General features: G+C 35.2%; 1 protein-coding gene across 1 annotated transcript in view; it reads left to right on the top strand.

The window, feature by feature from the left end:
- The first annotated feature begins 328 nt into the window (after positions 1–328).
- The window catches only part of SEMA3C (semaphorin 3C), a 194,960-nt gene continuing 168,397 nt past the window's right edge, over positions 329–26,891 (top strand). Inside the window, exon 1 of the mRNA XM_027774140.1 lies at positions 329–464. Within this exon, the coding sequence (XP_027629941.1) occupies positions 362–464 (103 nt within the window). The 5' untranslated portion in view covers positions 329–361. The remainder of the gene's footprint in view (positions 465–26,891) is intronic.

Below are 26,891 nucleotides of genomic sequence, written 5' to 3'. Positions count from 1 at the left end.
AAGGAGTTTTAGAGAGATTAGTTAAAATATTTGATTTCTTTGGTAATCAATAAATTTTCCTCTCTCCTTTGTTCTGCTTTGATGTTAGCATTATTTTGCTGAAAGATGAAGCAGTTTCTCTTGTTGCAAAGACTTCCAGATACCAATGAATCATTCAAATGTTCACATCTGAGAAGCAAAGTTATAGCACCTCCTACTGTTTGCATTCCTGTAAAAGTTCAGATGTATCTTTTTCCAACAGGGGTTCTGTCTAGATTGATTTTTTTTGGTATCCCTAAAATGTGAGATGAGATAAAAACAAATTTGTTATCTCTCTTTTAAAGGTATTTTCCCTTGGATATTAACTTGCAAATCTGAAGAAATGGCATTCCGGGCAATTTGCGTGTTGGTTGGAGTATTTATTTGTTCTCTCTATGTAAAAGGATCTTCCCAGCCCCAAGCAAGAGTTTATTTAACATTTGATGGTAAGAGAGTTGATAAATACTGTGGGAAAAAATGTTATTTGAAGTATTTTTTTATCCAGATTCAAAAATTAATAAACTAAAATAGGGGAAACCATTACTGAGAATTAATTTTAAAAAGATTTACTGGGCTGCTTTTTGGATGACATAACAACTTAAAGTTATTCATTGATAGAAAAATGCCCTCTAGTGTATTTGAGACAATAGTTATGAAAATGCTTGCTGTATTTTTATGAAAGTATGTGCTACCTTTCCCCCCCCCCCCAAGTTTCTTCTATATTTGCATGTGTTGCATGTGGAGAGAGGGTAAAACATTCAAAGCCTAAGATCTTTGATCTTATCATTCACCTGGTTATATTGAGGAGCACCCCCTTTGTGCTAATCCTCAGCAGCAGAAAGAGCTATGCAGGTTTAATTATTAAAAAAAAAAAAGTCCTCCCAATAAATTTTGGGCCTTAGCCTCAAAACTAGTTACTCCATATGCTGTTCTCATTGTGTTTTGTCAGTTTCTACAAAGGATTCCTGAGGTTGGCATAGTCCCCTAGTTAATTGAAAAGAAACTGAAAAAATAATTGGAACTATATTTTGATTGTTGTGTACAAGTGTTATCTTCGGAAGCTTAAGGAAATGGATGGGATTTCGAGTTTTCGCATTCATAAAAGGTGTAAGGTCCTCTGAGGGAATGGTTTGCCAAATGAATGCGCCAGCCTTAACACATATAGTTGAAATGATTTGCAGATGGGTGATTTTGGTCACTTAAGTAACCCATATGAATTGGACAGATGGAATAGGAAATGGATGAGCAGCACCATTTTGCCAATCAAGGTTATTTATATTTTTATTACCTCTCAACTCTGCATATACCTGTATCATTGTACATATTTTCACTTTCATGTGATAACCGATATACTCTCACGTCTTTCTATAGGAGAGCATCTCTGAAACTCCTTGTTATCTCAAATTTGAAAAGCAGTATGGTTGACGATTATCTGTCAAATGACTATCTTTTTGTCTTTCTTTCTTTTTAAGTCACTGAGTGCTTTCTCCAAGGTCATCATAAGCTTAGAAGGAGCCATATTTAGAACTTAGAGTGCATAAGCTTCTAGTTGATTCCTTAGCCTCCAAGATAGGCATTCCTCTTAAAATTCATAGCTTTTCTGCTAAGTTGTGAAGAATAGAACTGGCCTTTGAAGTGTCCTTTTCTTTTTTCTTTTTCTTTTTTCCTTAATTAATAAGCATCTTATAGTCTGCTCACATTCTTTTCTGCCAAGTTAAGAACTATGAAGTACCATTTGAAATAAAAAAGAAAAAAAGTGTTAGCAGTACTTTATCCCCTCTATTTCTCCTGGTCTGTAAGGACATGGAGTGTTCTAATAACTTAGATGTGGCTACAGCTGCCCTTTTTCTATTATATCAAATCCAGAATTTTAATGTAAATAATAACAAGTGCATGACTTGAAGTAATTCATCAAGTATGTGTTTAAAAATACAGTTATAAATTATATCTTATAGAAGGAATTAAATGATGCAATCTTTTATACCCAAACTTGATATTAAGTAGGACAGTGACTGCTATGCTATGTAGTCACTTAAAATTATGATGGCCTTTTAAAAAACTGCATCTCTAATTTTCATTTTAAGTTAATTAATTAATTTTTTAAATATATATTCTTGCTATAGGGCACGTGCACTCACATGGAGACACAAAGAGAGACAGACAGAAAGTTTGAATTCACCTTCCAGGGTCGATGGCCATACCATAATCCCTTCTCCTCCATCTTTTCTCAGGGTTTTGGGCATGCACACATATACATCTCACATGAATGTCAAGCTGCTGGGTCTGGGACTCAAACAGTGATCAACCATGTGGGAGTCTGGTGCCTTTACCATTCCACCCCCTGCTGCCTCATATGTCTAATAATTGAAGTGCTCTCAAACTCAATACAGATTCTTGCAGAATAAGACTTACTTTAATTTATAACTTGTGTTGACTATGGCATGATAGTATTGCTCTGAAGTTCTATTTGATCATCGAGAAAAATCAATGATGTATTTTTCTGTGTTTTTCTATGCAAAATGCTTCATGACTTTCCCAACAACCCAACGTTTATAATTTCAGATCTTTTCCAAGAGTATTACTGTTAAATAATCAGAGACAGGATATTTCCTAACTTGAATGCTGTTTTTAATAGATATGTCAACAGGGAGAATAAATTTAATACAATTTTGAAATTTCTAAATTAAAAAAAAAAACTTAAACTACCAAAATAAACCTTATATTAGACAAGGTTTCACGGAAAAGTACTTTGGGCAAAAACAATTGTTAAATCATACAAATTTCAAACATTAATTCAATAGCATTTTCTTAAGATACTTTTTTGGTGTCACTGCTTGAGATGCCTTGAGCTACTCATAATAAGAAATATTTAAAATTTGTTATTAAAGTTTCTTATTAATCTAATGATAACTTATCTGAGTAGCACACTGAGTAGGTTACTAAGTTTTATCCAACATGGTTTATTCTTGACATCAAATATAAAACTTTGTACAGGATTGAGGTATATTTACCAATAAATTTATATACATATGGAAATATCCTCTACCATTTATTTCATATTTTAAATATTCTACCAGTATTTCTCAAGCAAACACCAGGAATCAAAAGATGTTTTAAAGATATTTAATTAATTTCAATTTGCATCAGACCAAGGTCATTTCACCACTTGCTTTTCTTTCAATATGCATTTTTATAACTCTCATATAATTTCTTTACCTACTAGTTCTTTTGCCTTGAATTCTTTCACTATGTCTTGGTTCTTTGCCTATCTGCTTCTAGGAAGAATGTCAGAAGAATTCATGTAGTCTAGTTTTACTTGCAGTCCAAGTGAGCATCACAGTCAGTTTTCAAGTGTGTAAAACAAGTGGTCTCTTCTCTCATGCATGTTCCATCCCTTCTTGTGTTGGAATGATGTAATGATAGCATTTGTGAAACAGTGATTTACAGACCACCCTTTATTGATGTGTGCAAGGTCAACCAGATGGTCATCAGTTCAGTGGAAGAATGTATTTCAGGTGTTATTAATTAGTTTCATTTGTGCTAGCTAAATCATTCACATTAAGAGAACTGTAACTTCTAATAGATATTATGTTTTTTGTAATTTGTATAATTCTCATTTTAGCCAGATAAGTGTTTTTTTAGCCAGATAAGTTTTAAATGAATATATACTTTATGAAATTTTTTTAAGTTGAAATTTTGTTGACAATATATCCAATATATTGAGACTCATATTTAATAGCATTATAGGCACTGTGTTTTTTTTCCAGAAAAAAAATCTTTGTAATCTCAAGGAAAACTAATGTCCATATCATAAGGAAAATGAAGGTTACATAAATACAATAGACAAGACCTTTTTCACTTGTTAGTATATAAAGAAAATGTTCTGCCTTTATCTAGTAGAGATTTTAGCCTTCATTATTTTACAAAATCGAAATAAATACCCAACAATTGAGTAAAATCTATTAGTTTTATGTAATCTTTAAGAAAGGGATTCCAAACTTCAGACAATTGAAGATACTGTTGACATTCTAGTAGATTTAAATTTGTGATTAATAAGTAAAGTGTGTTAAATATAGTTTCTATTTTAAAATGAGGTAAATTCTTCTAAAAGTAAGATTAATCTTTAAGTTGGTAATTCAGATTGTGAATCTAAGACGGTGAATTTATCAAAATAAAATTATTTATATTTTCTTATTATCCTTACTGTAGGATCTGTACTATTTTTTTTTTCAGTTCTGATCATGATAATTTATGTCAACCTCACTTTATTTATTTATTTTTTTCCAAAGAGGTTTTTGCCTTAGGGTGCATGAGCTCAATGGAGAGAGAGGGAGGCAGAGACAGTGAGAGGCAAAATGAGAAGTCACCCCCTCAAGGGTGATGACCATGTCACAATCACTTTCCCTTCATTTTTCTCCCAAGATCTTGGGCATACACGTATATACCCCTGGCGTGATTTTCAAGTCACTAGTCTGGGACAAAAACTGTGGTCAGCCATGTAGTAGTACACAGTATCTGCTAGTCCCTAAGTCAACTATTTTTTATGTCCTAGCTAATAGGGTTAGAAGTTTACCAATTGTATTGATCTCTTAAAACAATTGTCTTTTTGAGTTTGTTGTTTTATTTCCTATTTTTTCTGTTCAACATTTTATTAATTTATGCTCTAAAATTCATCATTGGATGCTTCTTGCTTTGTGTTTAATTTGCTTCTCTTTTTGGAACTTCTTGAGGTGCAAGGTTAAGTCATTGATTTAAAAACTTTACCCCAATTATAACCATTTATACTATAATTTTTTCTTAAAACACTGCTCTAGCAGTATCCCATACATTTTGATAAACTGTGCTTTGAATTCCAATGAGTTAAAGTGTTTTGTAATTCCTCCTTTTTTTTATCCATGGGTTATTTAGAAATATTTATTCTATAAATATTTGAGTTTTATATATAAATTTATTATCTGTGGTTTAATTATGCTGATTATTGATCCATGGTTTAATTTCCTATCAAAGAACATATATGCATGTTTGCAATTCTTTAAAATTAATTTAAAAGTATTTCATCACACAGTATATAGTCTATATCAAAAGCATGTATATTCTGCTTTTATTGCAAAGCGTGTCCTACCAGTACCAATTAGACCCAGCCAACTAACAATGCTTCTATATTCTTTTGATTTTTCATCTCTTTGTTCCTTAAACTACTAGAAAAGAGGTGAAACTCTCCAACTATGATTATCGATTTTTTTTATTCATCTAATTCTATCAGTTTTTGACTGAAATTTTTGAGTTTCTGTTATTAGATACTAATGTATTTATAAGTGCCAAGCCAAATTGACTGCTTTTCCATTCTGAAATATTTCCAATTATTCCTGGTAATTCTTATTCTGAAATGTATTTTGGGTATATGTAACACTTAAACGTTTTTTATATAATTAAAGAAATCAGCAAAAATTCAATTATAAGTAAGTAGAGAAATTATTTTTCATGAATTTCAACAGCCTCTAAGAAATTAAGAAATGAAAATATTAGGAAATATATTTAAATAGATACGTATCTTTAATATATGTAGATGTCTGAACATTAGGAGAGCAGTGTGATATGGCGACAACAGAATTTACCTGGAAATCAAAATATCAGGGTTTTAATGCTTGATTTTTCACTAAGTAATTGTATAAGTGTTAGGACCTTACTTCTAACCAGTTAAAAAATTTGGAGCTAAATTTCTCTAAGATCATCTTGAAGCCCTGTGATATTTAAGTTTTATTTTGTTTTATAAACGTCACCTCCTTTGAAGCAGTCTTCTCCAATAATTCCCTTCAGTGCTTTCAAGAATATTTTATGTGAAGGATCTGGGTGGGGGGAAAGAAAAGAAATTTTTAATTCATAGATATTGGAGTTTTATTATTAAATATGGCTATGCTATTCTGGGAAGATACTTCATTTCCCTAATTTAAAATCGTATCATCTTTTTTTTTTTTTTTAACTTTTTTTGGAGAGGTTTTTGCTATAGGGCACATGCACTCGCCAGACAGAGAGACAGACAGGGAGACAGACAGTGAGAAATCAACCACCAGGGGGGATGGCCATGCTGCAATCCCTTCTCCATTCTCCTCTCGGAATCTTGGGCACGCACACACATGCGCCCAGCATGAGTTTATGCCACCAAGTCCACAGCTTGAACCCCGTCGACTACATGGGAGTCCAGAGACATAGCCATTATGCCACCTACTGGTCCCAGAATTGTATCAACTTTAAAATGAGAATATCACATATGTCTTAGAACTATTTTGATTATTTAATGAAGTAAGTTTGTAAAGTGTAGTAAGTACTATGCATCTTAGTATAATACATGAAGGCTTGTGTTAGAGTTAGTACTTTTATAGTCCTCTAAGGCAGAAATATTATCTTCGTGTGTACTGTATTTACCTTCCTTCAACTTAGCCTGGAGACTGGCATTTGCGCTTGCTTAATATGAATTAACATAGATCTTGTTATCTGTCAGCATCCTACTACCCCAACCAATAGAGCTTTCTTAGACCACATCTTCCTATCAATGAATTTGGGTTACTTTAAAACAATGACCAATATCAGATAGAATGCAATTTCTACGTTACACTATTAGAATATAAACAGCATGAGAAAGATATCTTTATTTTGTATACAGATGGTTATAGACTCACTCTTGATACATAGCTGGTGATTAATTTTAATGTAGGTCCAAATCTTTTCTACATTTTATGCTAAAAATTTAGTGTTATTTAAGAATTCAACTTTTATATTAATTCTTCTTGCTTAATTCCCAAATCATCTTCTAATTATTTTGTTTCTTTCATAATAGACATTTAGTCCCTGTAAATTTTAAATATTTTCTGCCAGAGAAAAAGAGGAGAGAGTGTTGTTTGTGTGTGTTGATTAAAAACCTAGTTTTCCAGTATTAGAGGAAGTAGACTTCATGTGTCCTCTGGCTTCTAGAAGGCCTGGATTGGTGGTCAGCTGGGGATATTCGTCTTGACTCCAATACTACTTGGATCTATATATATACTAGCATATCTAAATATGTATGTAAAGTAGTCATTGCCCCCAATTTTTTTCAAGATTCTAATATTTTAAAATCCCATTTTTGCTGATCAGCTTGAATTTAATGAGAGCTCACACCCTTTAGTTTGCTTTTTATGATTGTCATGGCATTGTGCATGGCCTGAAATTGTAATAGCTATCACTATGCCATTATGGGAACATTTAGAGCTACAGGAACCCTTGGGAAGGGGGCATGTGGGATAGTTTCTGATCCTTTTCAACACCATGATATATAATATCTCACCAGAATATCCATAAAGATACAAATAAAATATAAATTTTTACATATAAATTAAAATTTAGAATGATTTACTCTCTGGAATACTTTGTGTGAGAATAAATGAATAGACTTTAAGCTCAAGATATTAATTGATCATTAATTTTACAGGAGGATCTTTATTGTTATCAACATAGAAAAACTTACTATTTATTTATTTGTGTTTCAAGATTGCATGACAACTTTAAGTCAGATCTCACAGTACTTCTATCTCTGTTACCGAAGAAACTATAATTCAGTCACTTGGATGTTTTATTGCCTCACTACAAACTTCTGAATTACTAGTTATTTTTTAAAAGAAAGTAATCCTAAGGAATACTGGATTATTATTTTTACTTATGTGCTTTTATGTCTAGAATAATATCCTGAAGTATGAAATAAGGAGGGTAAAAGTAAGGTGCACTCAATATCCCATAGGATTCATAGTCTAATTATCACTTAAGAGGCAGCAGCTTAGCTCCATGTTCACACGTTCTTTTGGTTCAAAATTCTTAGTTATCGAGGTGTCTGTGGATATACTTTAAAGCACTTTATGATGCTCTGAAAGCTCAAAAATTACTTCATTGGTAGTTAAAATGCACAATGAAAAAGTCAGTTATTTGTGACCGATTTTGTTTCTTTGCTAGAACAGTAGGGACATCCTATTATTAAAGTACTCTCTATCCATCTCAACCTGTGACTACCTTGCATAAAACACACAAGGAAATGAACAAATAAAAGGTCAAAAGTCTATATGGATTTCTACTGTTTTGATGCATTTCCCCTTAGCTAATATCAGCTAATCTTCCAGCCCAGTGTATATGTTTGCAATTACATTTACATGTGCAGGAAAGTGATTTAAACACATAACAGTGACTGGGTGTGAATTTTAATTGGGGAAGTGGGTATGGATAGGGCCTAAACGGCCTGTGATTACCAGTTCTTTCATTGATGTAATGTGTGATTCTTCTTGCCTTTTTTCCAGTGCTGAATTTTTGGTAATAAAGCTGTCAACCACTCTAGCTCATCGATAGTATATAAATGAAAGATGATGGAAGTTTACAAAACACCTTTTATCTTTTAATATCTGCCTCATTTGACAAGAAGCTTAGTTAATTAAACAACAAATAAAAGGACCCCTGTGAACTAGTGAGATAAACCTAAAAGCTGATGAATTGTTATTGGACAATACACAGAAAATAATAAATTGCCTCTTTATGAACTCTGGAAGAATTAACATTACAAGGCACGTTTGTTGAAGACAGTTTGTCTTGCGGTTGCCCAAGAGATAAAAATAAAGCCGATTGTTCTTGATTCCTCCATTAATCGTGGAGCATGCTCACTCTGGTGGTAGTGAATCTTTTGAAATACTTAGTTCTCAGGAAAACCTGCGTTATGCAGTTTCTTTTAAATCCCATATAGTGCTTTCAATTAAATGACACTTAACTATCCTGAAGGACATCTGCATGTTTTAATAAACCCTAACTAACAAGAGGTGCTGGGCAAATAAAAATCTCTCTATTCTTCTTGTGACAGTGCTCTTCGACTTTATAAGGGATCGATGAATACAACTGTGAAGTGGAGTTACCTGAAACAGAGTCCAGAGTAGAGTAACACTAACTTTGTGATGTAAAGCAGCCAGTTAAACACCTGTTATAAAATATACAGTAAAAAAGAACAAATTGCCAAGAAATGTAGCCTCATAAGTCTGTTTCCCCCAATCATATACACAGATACAGGATGGTGGTAATCAAAATAATACAAACTCTCTTGGGACCAGCAGTTAGTATAATGGCTATGTCGCTGGACTCCCATGTAGTCAACTGTGGTTTGAGTCCAAGACCCGGTGTCTTAAACTCATGCCGGGCGCGTGTGCGTGCATGCCCAAGATCTCGAGAGGAGAATGGAGGAGAAGGGATTGCTGCATGGCCATCCACCCTGGGGGGGTGATTTCTCGCTTTCTGTCTCCCTGTCTTTCTCTGTCTGTCTGGCGAGCGCATGCGCCCTATAGCAAAAAACCTCTCAAAAAAAAAAAAATACAGACTCTCTTTTGTAAACTTGAAGTGGAAGACAAATTTAATTCTGGTATTGCAAAGACTGTCCCTTGGGAAATAAGAAACTAGAAATTTGTTACATTGGTATGCTGTAGATCTCTTTATTAACAATGTTTAGAAAAATTGGAAAGCCTGTATTTTCCTGTCACAAGAGAAAGTAATTTTTTTTTCCTAGGTGCATTTTCTTAGATTCTAATAAGCTTGATTCTGTTGCCAAGAGATAATGTTATGATATTAAGCCATTTCAAAGGCACAGGTTCCTGCAGTTGGGAACAAAGGAATGCGGCAGGGCTCTAAAATCACAGAGTGAGCACTTGTGCTGTGTTTATTCAGTCATCCAATCAAAGCACTTTCATTTAAAAAAAGTGTCATATTCCATGGATTAACCATGGCTATAGCTAGTCACTTATGTTCGATTAGAGTGAACTCTTTTTTTCAAATAAGGATGGCTCAAGTGATGCTAGATAGCTTATTTTAAATCATTCATATGGTGATCATGTGTATTCATATATTGCTCACATATTGATTCAACTGTTTGAGACTTTGTGATTTCAACTTAGAAACACATACCTGGAACCAACGTTTTGCATTTTTTATTCTTCATAGGTATACGATGTTGTCTTGTCATCTATGTTTCTAAAATATTTTGGCAACTTGTGTATATTCATTATAATTACATCAGCATGCACATTGCCTTTGCAACAGGCACTATCCTAAATAGTTTATGTTATTTCATTTAATTCTCCAGCAACACTGTGAATTGAGCAATATCTTTATCCTTTTAAAATAGAGGGACATAGAAAGTAAGCAACTTCCCTTAGGTCACAAGGATGGTAAGGGACAAGACTAGAAGAACACAAGCTGTCAGACCTCAGAGCCAGAGACAGTTCCACAGGTGCCAGTAGAATTAGTTTTAAGATCCATAAAAATCAAAATTAAAAGAAAGCTGTTTCAAGAAAGCTTTCTGTAAACTAATTTTTATCGTGTTATAGGTATCACAGTAGAGTTTCAATTTTTCTTAACATCAAGACTTCCTGAAAATAGGTACTAAGATTTATTCTATACACTACCCCAGATTCCTTATTTAAGGTATGATTGTCAGGATGAGCGTGATAAATCTTAATTCTCTGAAACCTGTTTATTTTACTGCTGTAAGGGAGATCCCCTTTGTGGCTCTGCAAGCAAGTCTGAGCTAGAGAGAGAGAGGAAAAGTGAGAAAGCAAGCTGTCAGGTCCAGGACTCAAGCCTCTGTCTACCATGTGGGAGTCCAGCTTCCTTAACCACCACGCCACCTGCCTCTCATTATGCATGTTTATCAAGATGTATCTCCCTAAGTTCAATAAGCCTATACATTCTTTTAAGATAAAAAAAAAGTGATTCAAGTGTTCATTCTCATGGCTATCATTGCAATATTAACTAAATATAGCACTGAGACAGGCTCAGGTTTTCATTTTCTAAACATAGTTTACATAATGAAATATATAAGAAAATATCATTTTGGCTGTAGTTTCATTACTGTTAAAAAATAAATAAAAATATTCAGAAAGAGAGTCTCAAGCTTTGGATATATTTCCAGTATTCCTTTGCCTGTGTATTTTCATAAATGTATTGCTGAGGACATCTGTTGTCAAAGAAAACAAATTTAAAAGCAAGGAATGGAAAGGTGAGCCGTTTTCTAACACAGAGCATGAGTTGGCCAGGAGGGCACATAAAAGGAAGAGCTAAGTGCTGAGTCATGTGCTATTTTAGGATAGCCCTAGCCATGAAAATAATGTGCTGAGCTGTAAAAGATGGCAAGTACATTCTGCATTTCCAGAGTGCATGCTTTTCAGATACAAGCATTTCAACTCTTTTTTTTATCCAGGGGGAGTTAACTGCCTTTGAGTACTCAATGTATTACTTATGCAGAATGCCTTTTCCTTTTTGAAGACTTTCCACCTGTTATCTCATTCCTTACAAAAAGCATAGGAAGAAAGTAGGCCTGGGAACCCAGAGAGGCTTTTGTCTTGGCTCTGCAACACCAGCCTGATTGTGACTGTGATAAGACTGTAAGACAGAAATGGTATAAGAGGAGGAGAATTAATTATGAAGGGTGCTTGTGTAGGGTTAGAGGTACCTGTAAATGCAAATTACAAAATCTGCTGAAATTCCAGGTCAATATTCATTAATATGAATATTCACAAACTTGCCTCATGCTGTTTCTTCCTAGAGTATACAAACATTTGTGCTTTTTCATTAAAAACTTAGAGAGGTTTTTGTTATAGGGCGCATGCGCTCGCCAGAAAGACAGAGAGAGACAGAGACAGAAAGTGAGAAATCACCCCCCGGGGGGGTGGCCACACCACAATCCCTTCTCCTCCATTCTCCTTTTGGGATCTTGGGCACACACGCACATGCGCCCGGTGTGAGTTTAAGCCACTGGGTCCGGGACACAAACTGCGGTTGGCTACATGGGAGTCCAGTGACATAGCTGTTACACTAACTGCTGGTCCCAAAAACTTATGGTAAGTTTTTAATGAAAAACTGATATTTAACAATATTTTATGGATAATCATTTGTCAAACTGACTATATTTAGTACCATATTAAATTCCTCTAAATCGTCCTCACAAGTTTTGGGGGAACACAGAAATACCCTGGCCTTATATTTACTTAGGACTAATTCATGTAAATCAATTAGAAAACTTTCCTTGTCTCTCTCAAGTTGCCGACTACACTTATACTCAAGAGTTTCACGTGAAGTGCTGTATACATCAGGGTTCCATTTTCTCCTTAGTCAACTCCTAGAATAGCATATTCTGCTCTACTTAGTTATGTTTTTATTGCCTAAGAAGAAAAATAACCATCAAAATAACTTTACATTTTAGTTTGAAGTGATGCCAGTGAAAATTCTAAATATTCTTGCCTTGCTCAACCTTAACAATTAGTAGCATTTCAGACTCTTGATAATAAAAGTCTAAAATACTCTAATGAATTTCGATATTGCTACCTCACTGAAACTACTTTCTTATAAAAACAACCAGGTGTCAGATTGCTCTTATGTTCAGTCTTACCTGTGATGTAATGGCTAATGTCCAAGCTCTAATCTGTGTAATTAACAGACCAAAAGAAATAAGGCAATTTAATTTTGCAGAAAACAGTGTCTATTTCTCTAAAAAAGAGGGTCTGACTGTTGATTTAGCAAAAAGAATACTGCGACTCTGCAGGATTAAGAGTGCTCAGGAAGCAACTGCTGAATTTTTCCATGAAAAAGTTATTTCCTAGCATAGATTCTCACTTTCTAAAGATAGTAGGAAGCAGGGCTGGCAGATGGCGTGGTGGTTAAGGTATTGGATTTGCTCACATAGCTGACCATAGTTTGAGTTTCAGATCTGGTGGCTTGAAAATCTCACCAGGTGTGTGTGCATGAGTGTCCAAAATCCCAGGAGGAAAATGGAAGAAAAGAGATTGTGGCATGGCCACTCCACCAGGGGCTGATTTCTCACTTTCCCTCTCTCTCTCTCTGTCTCTCTCCAGCAAGCACAAGTACCCTATCGCAAAAACCTTAAAAAATAAGATAGAATGGGAACCAGCAGTTAGCGTAATGGCTATGTCGCTGGACTCCCACGTAGTCGACCGCGGTTTGTGTCCCGGCCCCGGTGGCTTAAAACTCACGCCGGGCGCGTGTGCGTGCGTGCCCAAGATCCCGAGAGGAGAATGGAGGAGAAGGGATTGCGACGTGACCATCCTCCCTGGGGGGTGATTTCTCGCTTTCTGTCTCTTTGTCTCTCTCTGTCTGTCTGGCGAGCGCACGCGCCCTACAGTGAAAATCTCTCCAAAAAAAAAAAAAAGATAGAATTATGACAAGGAAGTATATGTCTGAATAAAAATAAATGCACTATGCACATGCACACATACATATGCATATACAGTCTAAGTAAAAATCCTATGTTTCAATGCAGTTTTTTCCATTCCTGGGTGTATACTCATTTATAAATGCATATAACAAGAGCTGATAAGTCAGGAAAAAAACTGTTGTATTTCTAGTACCATTTTAAATATATTGCTTATATCTTCTTTACATTTATGAATAAATACAAGTTGTAATTCTATAATAATTGGATGACTAACTTGGCAAACACATTATTATAGCTGTTATATAGCAATGGCTTATTGCAGTTGAGCTGAGGACTAAGACAAGAAAATTGTGATTTCAGTAACTGAGCCCTGCCTCCCTCCCTCCTATTCTTGATGACTACTGATAGGGAGAACAAATGTCTCGCTGAATAACAACACACAAGAAGAAAGTTACCCATCCTTAGCAGAGAAATGGTAACGTGAAGGGAGTGAGTGGAGCATATAGTACATGAAGACACTGATAAGATAAATATCTGAATTTGTTCTTCATGCCAGCTTCTTACAGCCAGTGAATTCTCACAACCCAAGTTGTGAGAGTTAATATAGTTAGCGTCATTTGCCAGGGAATTAGTATCATCTCAAGTATAGCATATAAAATATAATATTTTTGTTTAATTCCCAGAGGGAGAAGGCATGCCCCCAATGGAATATGGTCACACCACAATCCCTTCTCCTCCATTTCTCTGGCTTGTCATGGTTCTGAGTTTGTACCTAGTGTGGTTTTCAAGCCATCACGGAATGGATTTGAACCACAGTTGGCCATGTGGGTATTGGGTCCCTCAGACAGTAGGCTATGAGGCCAGCTTGAAATATTTTTAATTATGTTTCTGTTTTCCAAAATCCTTATTTCACAAAAATTAGATTAGAAAAGACTTTTCCTCTTTTCTATATAAACAGAAGTCTGCAGGAGCTGTATAAAATTCTCAAAGCTGGAATTCTATTCATTACAAAAATTTGATAATAAACACAGTGAGTCTGAGGATTTTCATACAGCACTCACAAAATTAGAAACTGAGGGCAAGAAGAGTTGAACACTCAAGTATTCCTGACCTTGCTTATTTGGGTCAGGTAGGGATCATATCAGTGGCCACAGTTTCTTTTAGATGCTAAATTATTACACAAAAAAACACAATCTAACAGTACTATAATTCTTAACACAGAGTTCTCTTATTTAACAAAATATGTGAATAGTAGCAAAATGGTTATAGAATTGGCTTGTATAAAATAAATAATAGTTATCAAGTTTCATTATGCAATTAGAGTTAATCCCATGTTTCTACAAAACATTTAATAGACTAAATTGAAAAACTTTTAATAAAGATATTTGAGATGATGACTAGGCTATGGAACTTTTGATATGATGGGGAGAATATTTTGGAGCTCTTTTTAGAACTTTTCTAACCTCCTAGATATACTCTGTTATAATTGAAGTAAAAGCAAAGCTTCATGACTTAAATGATCTCTTGATATGAAAAAGAATTATTGCATAATTCAGTTTATGTCGGTTGCCAATCACAGCCCTAAGGATTCTCTATACAACCAAGCACTCTATTCACACCTTACTGTTATTAGGTCCTTGTGATGAAGACAAGGAAAAGATTGGGGTCTTGATGCCATTATACAGGAATCTTAGTTTAAATGGAACCATTCTTTATAGAAGCAATCTTTCTAGCATCAAAAGCTTCCAACTTTGTTGGTCCATCCAGCCAGAATATCACTCCATAAATTCAGACTCATGGGTCTTTTTTTTTTTTCTTTTCCCTAAACAGTAATACTCAGAACATTCCAAGCAACCAGAACATTAAGCTGAAATAAAACAATGAGTGTATTATCATCACCAAAAAGCATTTTGAATTTTATTAGAAGAAACCAATTAAGATGTTATTTTCAAGCAAAGGACTTGGCATGGCTTCAGAAACTTACTTTCCGGAGTTGGTCAGGGGCTTAGCTGGCACAGAGAGCAAATCTTTAGCTTAGAGTTTTGACAGCTTTAATGCACATGCAACTGGGATTTTTTTTTTTTCTTTAAGCTGATTCTCTTAAAAGCCGTGTTTCCTGCCACTGTTCAACATAATTGCATCAATTCCATTTTCCATTAGTTCTCAAAACCTGCTGATATGTCTGGAGTTTTAAAACCTTTGTGTGAAAATCTAATTATGCAAAGTTTTTTCAGGGGGACCTGATAATGCATATGATCTGTGGAGCTTATTATTTTATTTTGGTATTTAAACTAGAATAGACAGGGTTCTTTATACTAGGATTTTATCTTTCAGTTATTCATTTAGTTACATTGACAAGAGTGATGTAAGCAATTTTCTATTAGAGAAGGAAAAGAACAGTTCTGTAAGCTTTATTTTATGGAAGGAAAAAGCAGCACAAAACCCTTTGCAACATAGTAATAAAATATAGTCTTATGTTAGGTAAAAGGAAATGATTGCCTCTCATTGTATTGGTAATATCCATGTCTCTTCTATAATGTATTTATTTTCAACAGTTTGTCTTCATGAATTTTTAAATGAATGACATTGGTTTCTTTCATCTTGCATCTACTTTTCTAACAATGTACTTGACACTTTTCTACATAATTTTTCTATATAATTTTTTATTGAGATTTCAGATAGTACAAGAGAAATTTAAAATAGTAAGTAACTAGCAGATGATCTCCTTACACTGTTTTCCACTTATTCCTTCTTTTTAAATTTTTTTTAAATGAGCATTTAAAAAAGATTGTAAAATTTAGCCTGGAGTTATTTATGAAATGATAAAATCTGCAGCGTCCAGGTGCTGAGGTATAGGAGGAATGTAGTGAAGGTGGTTGAGAGTGAAGATATGTCATTTACTCGTACTTTCATAATGAAATTCAGTGCCACGAGCTCTTAGATGAAATTACCTCTACAGCAGCCACCTTTGGTTTTGAAATTTTATGATAAATACTTAATACTATGGCAGAATTGGAAAACTTTAATATTGATTCTTGGTGAAAATGTATTAGATTTTTAATAACTAAAGATAAGTTTACTGAGATCTATTAATAGTATAGACATTTTGTAAGGTATTTAAGTTCCAACAGCACAGATTTTGTTCATTTTAAAGTGGAAGCAGGAAAATCTGGTTAGAATTGATTGTTGGCAAATTATAGATCAATATGAGGAAAAGCTTTTAGGCCCTTTTATAAAGATTTTTATATCCATCTATCTTTTACTCTTTCTCTCCGTACTTGCTTATACTCCTTACAGAGAGATTCCATTATTCAATCTATTTTTTTGATCTGTAATTTGGTTTTTAATTATCTTAATGATGGCATAATTTACGAATCTATGCTCATGGTACATCTCCTCTACGTTAATCCTTCTAATAAATAGGCAAAAGCACCGTTACCAATCACACATATGCAGTAGTTCTTTAGTTTCTGCGTGGTTTTGAACGGTTGTCTAACAATTCTGAAATATAACTCAGTCTGACTTAGATAACAGATTCAAAGGTAAAATTTAACAAGCTATTAAATCTTGTCACATTGACTTTCAAAAGTGTCCGACTTTATAAATCATTTATAAAATATGTAAAGTGTTACATATTCTTTATTAGATAGTATATACAAACCACACTAAAATGTCTTTCAATAAGTTAAAGGCAGTGCTTTGGAAACAGAGAACTCTAATTAGATTGGCAGAGTTATGACCATATATATAAAGCAGACATCACTGCCTTATCTTCAGCCCTTGCCTTTAATGAACACAATTTAAATGAACACAAATTAAAACAGGTAAGTGTGCTTGGTTTGGAGAAGTAAAATAATTTCGCCAGCATTTAAATATTCATATAGTATATAAATATTCATATATTCAATTACATATAAGCCTAGACAAAAAAAAAAAAAAAAAAAAAAAGAACAATCTCCAGCAGGTTTTGAGATAGCATTCATTATCTTTGTAGAAAGATGAGCATCACTAATGAATTACCAATTATATCTTTAGAAAGGGCAAATAGTGATAGCACCTACTGAACTGAAATTACTATCAGAATTTTTTTTAAAAAGCAACAATATTTCTTTAACCACAAGCCAGTCTTACGTAAATCTGGACTGTCCAACAAAAATTTCCTGTCAGCCACTCATGATCTGAGTTCTGGTGTAGGAGATCAATTAAAATCCTGTACACATAAAAAAGGTGAGACATTTCTGTTTTGTCATAAATAAGGCAGTGGCCACCATTACTCCATTAGTAGCTTTTTAAAAATAAGCTATTATCTCTGCTCTTTCTGACTTCTTTTTAATGCCAGCAAAGATCATTTTTGTTCCAGGGATGTATGTCTTGGGATTCTCCAAATATTCCCATCTGTGTATCCTCTCCCTGGGTGATGCCTTTGTTCTTGTTGGCATCTGTGTATGAGAGTCCAGGGGCCTGACCTGTCTTCCACCCAGATAGACCATGGAGATTTGGGCCAGTCTTTTGCTTGCCTCCCTTTTCCACAGCGTGGCACTGGGCACACTTCTGGACAAAAATCTTCTAACCTTTCTCAACATCACCCATATTTAATTCATTCTTTTGTTGCTTGGGAATATAGTTTCTACTCAGAAGCCTAACATCTTGCTCTCTCCATTATTCAATTTAAAAAGAGGCCCGATAACTGCATTCAATTCCACAAATATTTTAGAGAGTCTATCTTGTGTAATGCTGTGTACCACATCTATGGGTATAGGGAATATGGCATGGATCTTGCCCTTGGTGGCAACCTGTTTTAATAAGTAGAATAAACCAACTGCAGAAGGAACTATTGTAACAGGCAGACCCTAACATGTGCCATAAAAAAGACACATAGACTTCAGAGAGGACATTTTTGAAATTAAAATTATCTTAATTAGTTTAAAATATTAGTTTTAAACCCATTGTAGGCATTAAGTGTTTTACTAGAAAGGATTCTATAATAGTTTTATCATGGTTATAAACTGGAAAGAGGAGTTAAATTGAAATGCCAAGGACAGGCTATTTACACTTAACCAGGGGCCTCTAATCGTCTGGGGCAAAGTACTTTTGCTAGGTTCGGGGTTTTTTTTTTGTTTCACCTACACACTTCCTACAGTGCCTATAAATTACACAGAGAGATTATGAATGCCTTACTAATCGATTAATAGGTAGAACTTCTGATTGCCACATGTTTAGAGCATTTAAATCCTAAACTGTTGGTAGGATTGGAGGGGAGGCGTTGATTATAAAGTCCTCTGTTTCTCAATTTCTGAATCGCTCTTGTTTCTCTCTCTCTCCATCTCCCTCATACACATAAACATACACGCTGCATTGACCATATGTGTCAGAACAAAGGCAAAAAGCAGCCTGTCTTAATTATCAGTAGTTCAAAACAACTGGGTCTTTAGAAATGTCTTTTATGCTCAACGATCAATCCCCTCTGTATTGTTCCAATTTTAATATGTGCTTCTGAAAGGGAGCACTCAAGAATCAATCCTAAACTGAGATGTTGGAAGATTTTTCTTTGAGCTTTCATTACCATTGACAGTTTACCACCCGTCCAACGCCCTCAAAGCTAGAAGTTAGAAGAAAATTAGACACCAATCCAGGAAAAAAAAATGTGTAATTTTGCGTTTCTGAAATGGCTACTAAAGCTAAACCTGAAACCCTAGAATAGGAATTTTCAGTGTTGACTACATATACAGTAACATTACCTGGAAGTTTTTTTGTTTTTCAGCTTTTTTTATGGTTATTATTAATTTTCTTTTTTAAAAAAGTTTCTTGTGATATAATTCACATATCATACAATAAACTCAATTAAAGTGTACAATCTAATCATTTTTTAGTGTGTTTAAAGTTTTACAAATTATCACCCTATCAATTTTGGATAATTTTCATCACCCAAGAAAGAAATTCCATAACCATTATAAATCATTCCCAATTTATCTCCTTTATCATTTATGCCCCTCCACATTCCCAGTATTTTCTTTTTTCTTTTCTTTTGTTTAAAAATGAAAACATCTTTATTCTAATATAGCGTACATTCTGGAAATCTGTAATAAATTGCTGACCAGTAAAATATTTTATATGTTCCCTTTACATTTGGAAATCAAATGAAGATTCCCCTTCTCACTATTATCTTTTCTTGTTTCTAAGAGTCTACATGTTTCTTTTTTTCACATTTCACTGATTCACAAAATATCTTAATCTAAATTCTTTCAATAGCAAGTTCAGCTGATATATACATATCTGTGAACACATGTCTGACTTTAGGCATTAAACTCAGTGAGTAGAATGAACATACTATAAAGTAGCACCTACCTGTGGCTGTATAGTTTACTGCGGTTATTAAATAGGTATGTTTTAATTTCAAGAAAAACAGTTTTAGCTTTAATAATTCAAAATAAAAAAATGTGAAGAGAAATTTGCTTAAGACTTAAAGCCAGGAAAAAGATTAGAATTCTATTCAAATAGTAGGTAGGTGAACATATCAGTAGCTCAAGAGAAGACAAACATCCTTAAATTTGAAAAACAAAGCATAGAATAAAATCAGTAACGTTTTAGTCAAAAGTTATAAAATTCTATTTCGCCAGTTCAGTTTCATGTAATTGATCTCTCTTCTGTTGTGGTCTGATCTTTCTGCTTACATTCGGGAAGTTAACGTTCAACTCTGGAGTTGTCCCTATAGCTCAAGAGAAGACAAACATCCTTAAATTTGAAAAACAAAGCATAGAATAAAATCAGTAACGTTTTAGTCAAAAGTTATAAAATTCTATTTCGCCAGTTCAGTTTCATGTAATTGATCTCTCTTCTGTTGTGGTCTGATCTTTCTGCTTAAATTCGGGAAGTTAACATTCAACTCTGGAGTTGTCCCTATCATTAAATTGGCCTACTTTTTGGCTGTTTTTGAACTCTTATTTCTGTGTGTCAGTCTTTAGTTTTCCTGGTATAGTACTCTCTTCAGAACTCCTTGGAGAGCTAGTCTGGTGTTCATAAGTTCTTTCAGGTTTTGTTTATCTGAGCATGTGTTTGTCTTTTCTTCCCATATGTAGGATAATCTTGCTGGGTATAGTATCCTTGATAGAAATTGTTTTGCACTTAACACTGAATATATTTTCCAATTCTTTCTTTGCTCACATTGTTCTGATGAGAGGAAAGCTGTCAGACTGATGGGATATCCTTTGTATACGTGTCTTTGTCTGTGGTTTTGGTCAATCTTGCTATGAGGTGCCTTGAAGAAGATCTTAATGGGTTGATTCTATTAGGGGGTCCTTTGTATTTCTTGGGTTTGGATATTTGAATGCCCATCTAGATTTGGAAAGTGTTCTTCCAGGATTTCATAGATTAGATTATCAGTGCCTTTATTAGTTTCTTCAATTTCTGGGATACTGATTATCTAGATGTTTGGATGTTTAATGACATCTAATGCTTCTTGTATATTATTTTCATTTTGGGGGGTTATTTTCTCAGTCTTTGGTGAAGTTTTCTAGGTCAGAGGTTCTTTCTTCTATATCTGAGATTTGATTTTCTGCACAATCTAATCTGCCTTTAATATTTTCAAGAGAGGTTTTGATTTCCTGTATTACAGACTTCATCTCTAATAGTTACATTTGATTCTTTTTTATGGTGTTTATTTCCTTTTTCAACTCATGCAAGAACTTCCTCACCTCGTGGACCTCATTGTCTCTTTTTTCCCTGCATCTTCTAGAATTTATTGTCTCTCTTCTCTTGCATCTCTGTTAGCTTTGTCACTATGAATATTCTAAATTCTTTATCTGATATTTCCACGAGTTCCATTGTACTGTCTATGGATGTGGATGATGAAGAGTTGTTCTTTTCTCTTGGGGGAGAGGTATCTTCTTAATTTCTCATATTTCTTGTGCCTCTGTGGTAGTTTCTGGTCATCTCATGGAGTATATGTTTCTTTCTAATTTCTTGAAGTTAAATTGAGCATTTAAAAGCTTACAGTATGAGGTGATCTGCCATCACTCTGCAGTTCCATTTCTATCTCTTTGTGTAGCAGATTCAGTGGGAATTGAGAATTATTTTGACCCTAATAGTATTCAGATATTTGGCTACTGTGCACCTAGAAATGTCTAGACATTCAGTGTGTGGAGACTGAGCAGCAAAGTGATAAAGGTAAAAGAAAAAGGAAAGAAAACAAAGGAAAAAAAAAAAGAAAGAAAATCAATAATAAAAAATTTACAAATATATTTTTTGAAGTGCAAATTCATTTTTTATTTTATTATTATATTTTATATGACATTTAATCACATGTATCTTTACAGTGTATTATATTTATTTTTTCAGCACAATTACCATGCATATAAGTCAAGACAAAGACATTACTATCCACATCATCATTAAATAGCTTTTTATTTTTTTAGATTATTATTTATTTATTCTCAATTTTTTTAAAACATTCAATCACCACATCATTTGCCTTGTAAAGAGAATTTATCCAACATGAAATACTTCTTAGACCAGTTCAGTTGAGAATCCTACATGTGTTATCAACAGGCAATAAACCATTTCTGTGTCTCACTAATGTCATGCCTCTCTATTTGTTCTCATGCTATCCTCTATACTCATCCCTTCTCCCCTGTCCCCCACAGAAATGCAGATTCTGAGGCCCCAACCCAGATCTACTGAATGGAACATTTGTATCCCCAGGAATCTGTAGTGTAACAAGAACCTCAGGGATTCTGATAGGCCAACATATCTGTGAATCAGTGTTGTGCAGCTGTCTAAGTTTAGCCTTACTTTAAACTTCCTGAATTGAAGGCTCCACCTCCATTCAACCCACACACACCCCACCTCTCAAAAGTAGACTTGTTTTGTTTGGGACCAGCAGTTGGCATAATGGCTAGGTAGCTGAACTCCCATGTAGCCAACCGCGGTTTGAGTCCTGGACCTGGTGGCTTAAACTCACGCCGGCGCATGTGCGTGTGTGCCCAAGATCCCAAGAGGAGAATGGAGGTGAAGGGATTGTGGCATGGCCATCCCTCCTGAGGGGTGATTTCTCACTTTCTGACTCTTTCTCTCTCCATCTTTCTGGCGAGCGCGACCTTTAGCAAAAACCCCCCCAAAAAAAAAAAAAAAGTAGACTTGCTTTACTGCTCACACCAAATGACTTCACACAAAGTGGCAGGAGACTTTTATCAAGCCTTTTCTGTGTGCCCATCATCATGTTAATCTATGTATTTGGATTTTCTTGTTACATAACGGTGTGGTACATACCGTGACTGTCCCATAATTAAGGAAACTGAGGCCCAGAGGTCCTGAAAGATGTGTCCAAAGTGGACAGCCAGGAAGGGCTCAAGCTGGGATTTGACTCCAGTTTTAGCGGATTCCGAAGCTGAAAAGCCTGCCTATGTCTGATGCCATCTCTCTGACACTGTGCCCTGTCCTTGCAACCCAGCTGTCTCCTCAAGTTCCTTTCTTTCTCATCTACCCTCAGCAGTTTTCCTAGACCTCCCCCCACCAAGGGTAGGGTCTCTGAAGTGCCAGGACTACTTAGGAATCATGGAGGGAGAGGGAGACAGGGAGAGTTGGGGGAGCTGAGTGTTGTGGGTTTGTCAATTTTTTAAATTAATTTTTAAAATGATTGTTTATACATTAGATTGCTATACGTCATTAAGATTGTGAAGAGACTACCCAGCATGATATACACCTCAGTCCAGCCCAGTTGAGACTATTACACACATCCTCATCAACAGATAAAAAATCCTTATCTGTGTCCCACAAGTGTCTTACCTCTCCATTTCCCCCCCAAATTTCCTTTCCTACACTCTCCCCCTCCAACACTCTTTTTACACTTTGTCTCTAATGTCCATTACAATTTTATTTTTTAAAGCAGAAAATGAAGAGCATGCCAAGTGAAAGGGATTTCTCACAGCTCAAATATAGTTGGCTTCTCAAAGGGCCTATGCTTTGCCTCTCCTAAATGGGAGGGGAGAAGGTGAGAATTAGCAAGATAAAGGAGAATCAGAGAGCCAAGAAATACTTTACATTACAAATGAAAAATAATAATAATAAAAAATTAGAGACAGAAGAATACAGAGGGTGTCATCTACCACTCTAGATCTTGGGGTCTGAAGGGTGAAGTTTGAGCAGAAAATCTTTAGTTGTCCTAGCCCCTGAAAAGGATTGCTCACAGCTCATATATCTATTATTATTGTTTTAATTAAATAACAATTGTGTATATTCAGGGGGTACCACATGAATGATATGTATATAAAATGTGTAATAAAAGCCAGCCAATGGCATAGTGGTTAAGGCAGCTGAATCCTACACAGTCAACTGCAGTTAGAGCCCTGGACCTGATGGCTTGAAAAAATACACAGGGTGCCTGTCATGTGTGCCCAAAATCTTGAAAGGAAGGAGAAATGAAAGAGAAATGATTACAGGACCATGCCTCATGGGAGGAGGATGCTTTCTCACTTTCTCTCTCTCTCTCTCCTTCTTTCCTATGAGTTCACATGCCCTTTTTCTGAAGAAAAAAGAAAAAAAAGTAAAAAAAAGGTACAGTGACAAAAGTGGTGCAATTAACATATTCATCATCTCAAACATTCAACATTTACTCATGTTAGAAACATACAAAATCACGGGACCAGCAGTTAGCGTAATGGCTATGTCGCTGGACTCCCATGTAGTCAACCGCGGTTCGTGTCCTGAACTCGGTGGCTTAAAACTTACGCCAGGTGCATGTGTGTGCGTGCCCAGGGTCCTGAGAGCAGAATGTAGGAGAAGGGATCACGGCGTGGCCATCCCCTCTGGGGGCGGGGGGGTGATTTCTTGCTTTCTGTCTCTCTGTCTCTCTCTGTCTTGTGAGCGCACACGCCCTATAGCAAAAACCTCTCCAAAAAAAAAAAAAAGAAAGAAACATACAAAATCATTTTTCATAGGAGTTTTAAAATATATAATGATTATGGTTACATGTAGTTACCCTAAAATGTTATTAAACTCTAGGATTTATTTCTCTACATAGCTACAATGTGTATTTATTAAACAATATCTTTCAGTCCCTTTCTTCTACCTTCTCCCTGCCTTCTAGTAACCACTATTTTGTTCTCTTCTTCAAGACGGACTTTTCTGGCTTCCACATGTAAGAACACACAGTATTTGTACATACACACATCACGTTTTCTTCATCTATTCCTCTGTTCATGGATATTCAAGTTGGTATTTGGCTATTGTGAATCATACTGCAATAAACATGAGAATGCAGATACCTCTTGGACATTTTGATTTATTTTCTTTGGTTATATACCTAGTTGTGGGATTGCTAGATCACATGGCAGATCTACTGTTGGTTTTTTGAGGAACCTCTTTTAATAACAAATGCTGATGAGGAGCATTACCACTGTTGGTAGGATTACAAATTAGTGACTGTGGAAAACCTGGAAGCTTTTATTATTCCATGGCTCTACCCCAGACCAATTAAGTTGGTACCTCAAGGAATGACATTAGTGTTTTTAAACTACTCCATATGATTCCAGTAGGCAGCCATGTTTGTATACACTAAGCTAAACCCCTAAAGTACAGTTTCTGTTAGACAAATCATCAGGAACACCTTTTACTAATCAGAATACTATTCAATCTAGTGCTCAAGAAGTTTCTAGGCTAGAATCATTACAAAAATTTAAAAAGTACCCATTTTACTCAACAATTTATAATCTTAATGCTGGGAAAATCATCTTCAGCGTAGTGGTAATGCAATTTGAGGGTGACCAACCATTAAGGATGAACAAATATTCCTGTGTGAAAAGTGAAGATTCATTTCAAAGCCATGACCTAGAAAAGTAGGTTCTATTTTCCATTTCCTTTGTATTTTGAAATGTAGTGACATCTTTGAGGTTCTTGACAACCTAAAGTAGGTCTTGATATAGGTTTTATCTTCAGGCCTAGCATAGAATCCATTAAATACAGGTTTATACAATGGAAGCCCTTTGTCTAATTGTGAGATAACAGATTCTAGACAAAAAAGTGGCTATAGCACCATATATATATATATATATATAAAACAAAACATTTATTGGCACCAAAGAATTCTAACACTGGATTTTTCACATTTGAAGGGCAAGGGCAAAGTATTACATATGTACACACAGCAAGGGGTGACAAGGCTATAACTAGAGAGTTTATATTTCCCCACAATTACAGGTCTACTGTTTCAGTTTCATTGGAGATGGTGGCTCTGCGCCTTCCTCTCAGATACATTTACAAGACCAAGAAGCAGATCTTCTCACTAGATGGCATGTGAGGGAAGGGAGGATATAAGAAAAGAAGGTAGAAAGCTTAAACTGAAACTCGATGCGGCAATATTTCCCAGTTGCTCTTGGAGTTGCTAGCCTGAAACCTATGTAGACAGTGTTTGCTTGTTTTATAAAAATGTAAGTTATGCCCAGAAACTAACTCAATTCAAAATGGCCAAGTCAAAGAAAACTGAGAAAAGAGTTTGCCTCCCCTCTCTCCTACTAGCTATGCTGGGAGATGAAAGAGGAAAAGACCAAGGTATGTAGCCTGGGAGAGAAGGTATCAGAATTTTAAACAAAAGCTAATAGAGGGAACCAGCAGTTAGCTAATGGCTATGTTGCTGGACTCCCACGAAGTCGATCGCGGTTCACGTTCCGGACTCCGTGGCTTAAAAACTCACACCGGGCGTGTGTGCCCAAGATCCCGAGAGGAGAATAGAGGAGAAGAGATTGCGGCGTGGCCATCCCCCCTGGGGGGTGATTTCTCGCTTTCTGTCTCTATGTCTCTCTCTGTCTGGCGAGCGCACGTGCCCTATAGTGGAAAAACCCCTCCAAAAAAAAAAAAAAAGCTAATAGGATGAGTTGGATTTAAGATTAGGTCAATAAGACATGATTCATACTGAACAGAAGTTTTCAGGATCTGTCTACACATTGGGTAAATTTCAACATCTTGGCTTTTGTGTGTGTGTGTGTGTGTGAATTATTTATTTAAGTTTACTTATTCATTTAGACCAGAGAGAGACAGAGAGAGAGAGAGAGGGAAAAAAAAGCCTCTCCAAAAAAAAAGGAAAGAAAGAAAATATAACTACATACTTACAGTAGAAAAAATTAGTAGAAGATACTGTGCTTGGAAGTTATGAAGTAGGAATAAATTAAGCAACCTTATGGGCAGGTCAACAATAATCAGAGCACAAATTAAGTACTTCGAACCTTTGAAAATGTCAGTGCTGGCTATAAAGGATATGTCATCTTTACTTGTTTTTACTAAAATTAAATGAATTAAAAATATTATGTGACCTTTATCAAGAGTTTATAAAGTTGTTTGGTACCAAAATGGATTTTCATTATGGTAAAGAGGGGAAAATCTTTTGTTTTGGGGGAAGGTATGAATTTATCACCTTGTACGTATGATAGGCTTAATATGGGCAGTGTTAGAAAACCCTGGCTTTTGACAGAAAGTAGAAGAATATGGAAGATTTACAGCTGAGTGAAGCAAGTCAGGCTATGAAGGAGAGACATTGTATGTCCCCACTTAATATATACCGAGTGTCTGCACTCTATGACTGAAACTGATTGACTAAAAGATATACAAACCTAAGAGATAGGTGTGACTGCCAGATGTGGTGTGTGTGGAGAAGTGGGGCCTAGGGAAA

Source organism: Tupaia chinensis, unplaced genomic scaffold, assembly GCF_000334495.1.
Source record: "Tupaia chinensis unplaced genomic scaffold, TupChi_1.0 Scaffold000406_1, whole genome shotgun sequence".
NCBI classification, from domain to species: domain Eukaryota; kingdom Metazoa; phylum Chordata; class Mammalia; order Scandentia; family Tupaiidae; genus Tupaia; species Tupaia belangeri.
The sequence above is the reverse complement of the archived record's forward strand: the minus strand, read 5'-3'. Positions and strand labels throughout refer to the sequence as shown.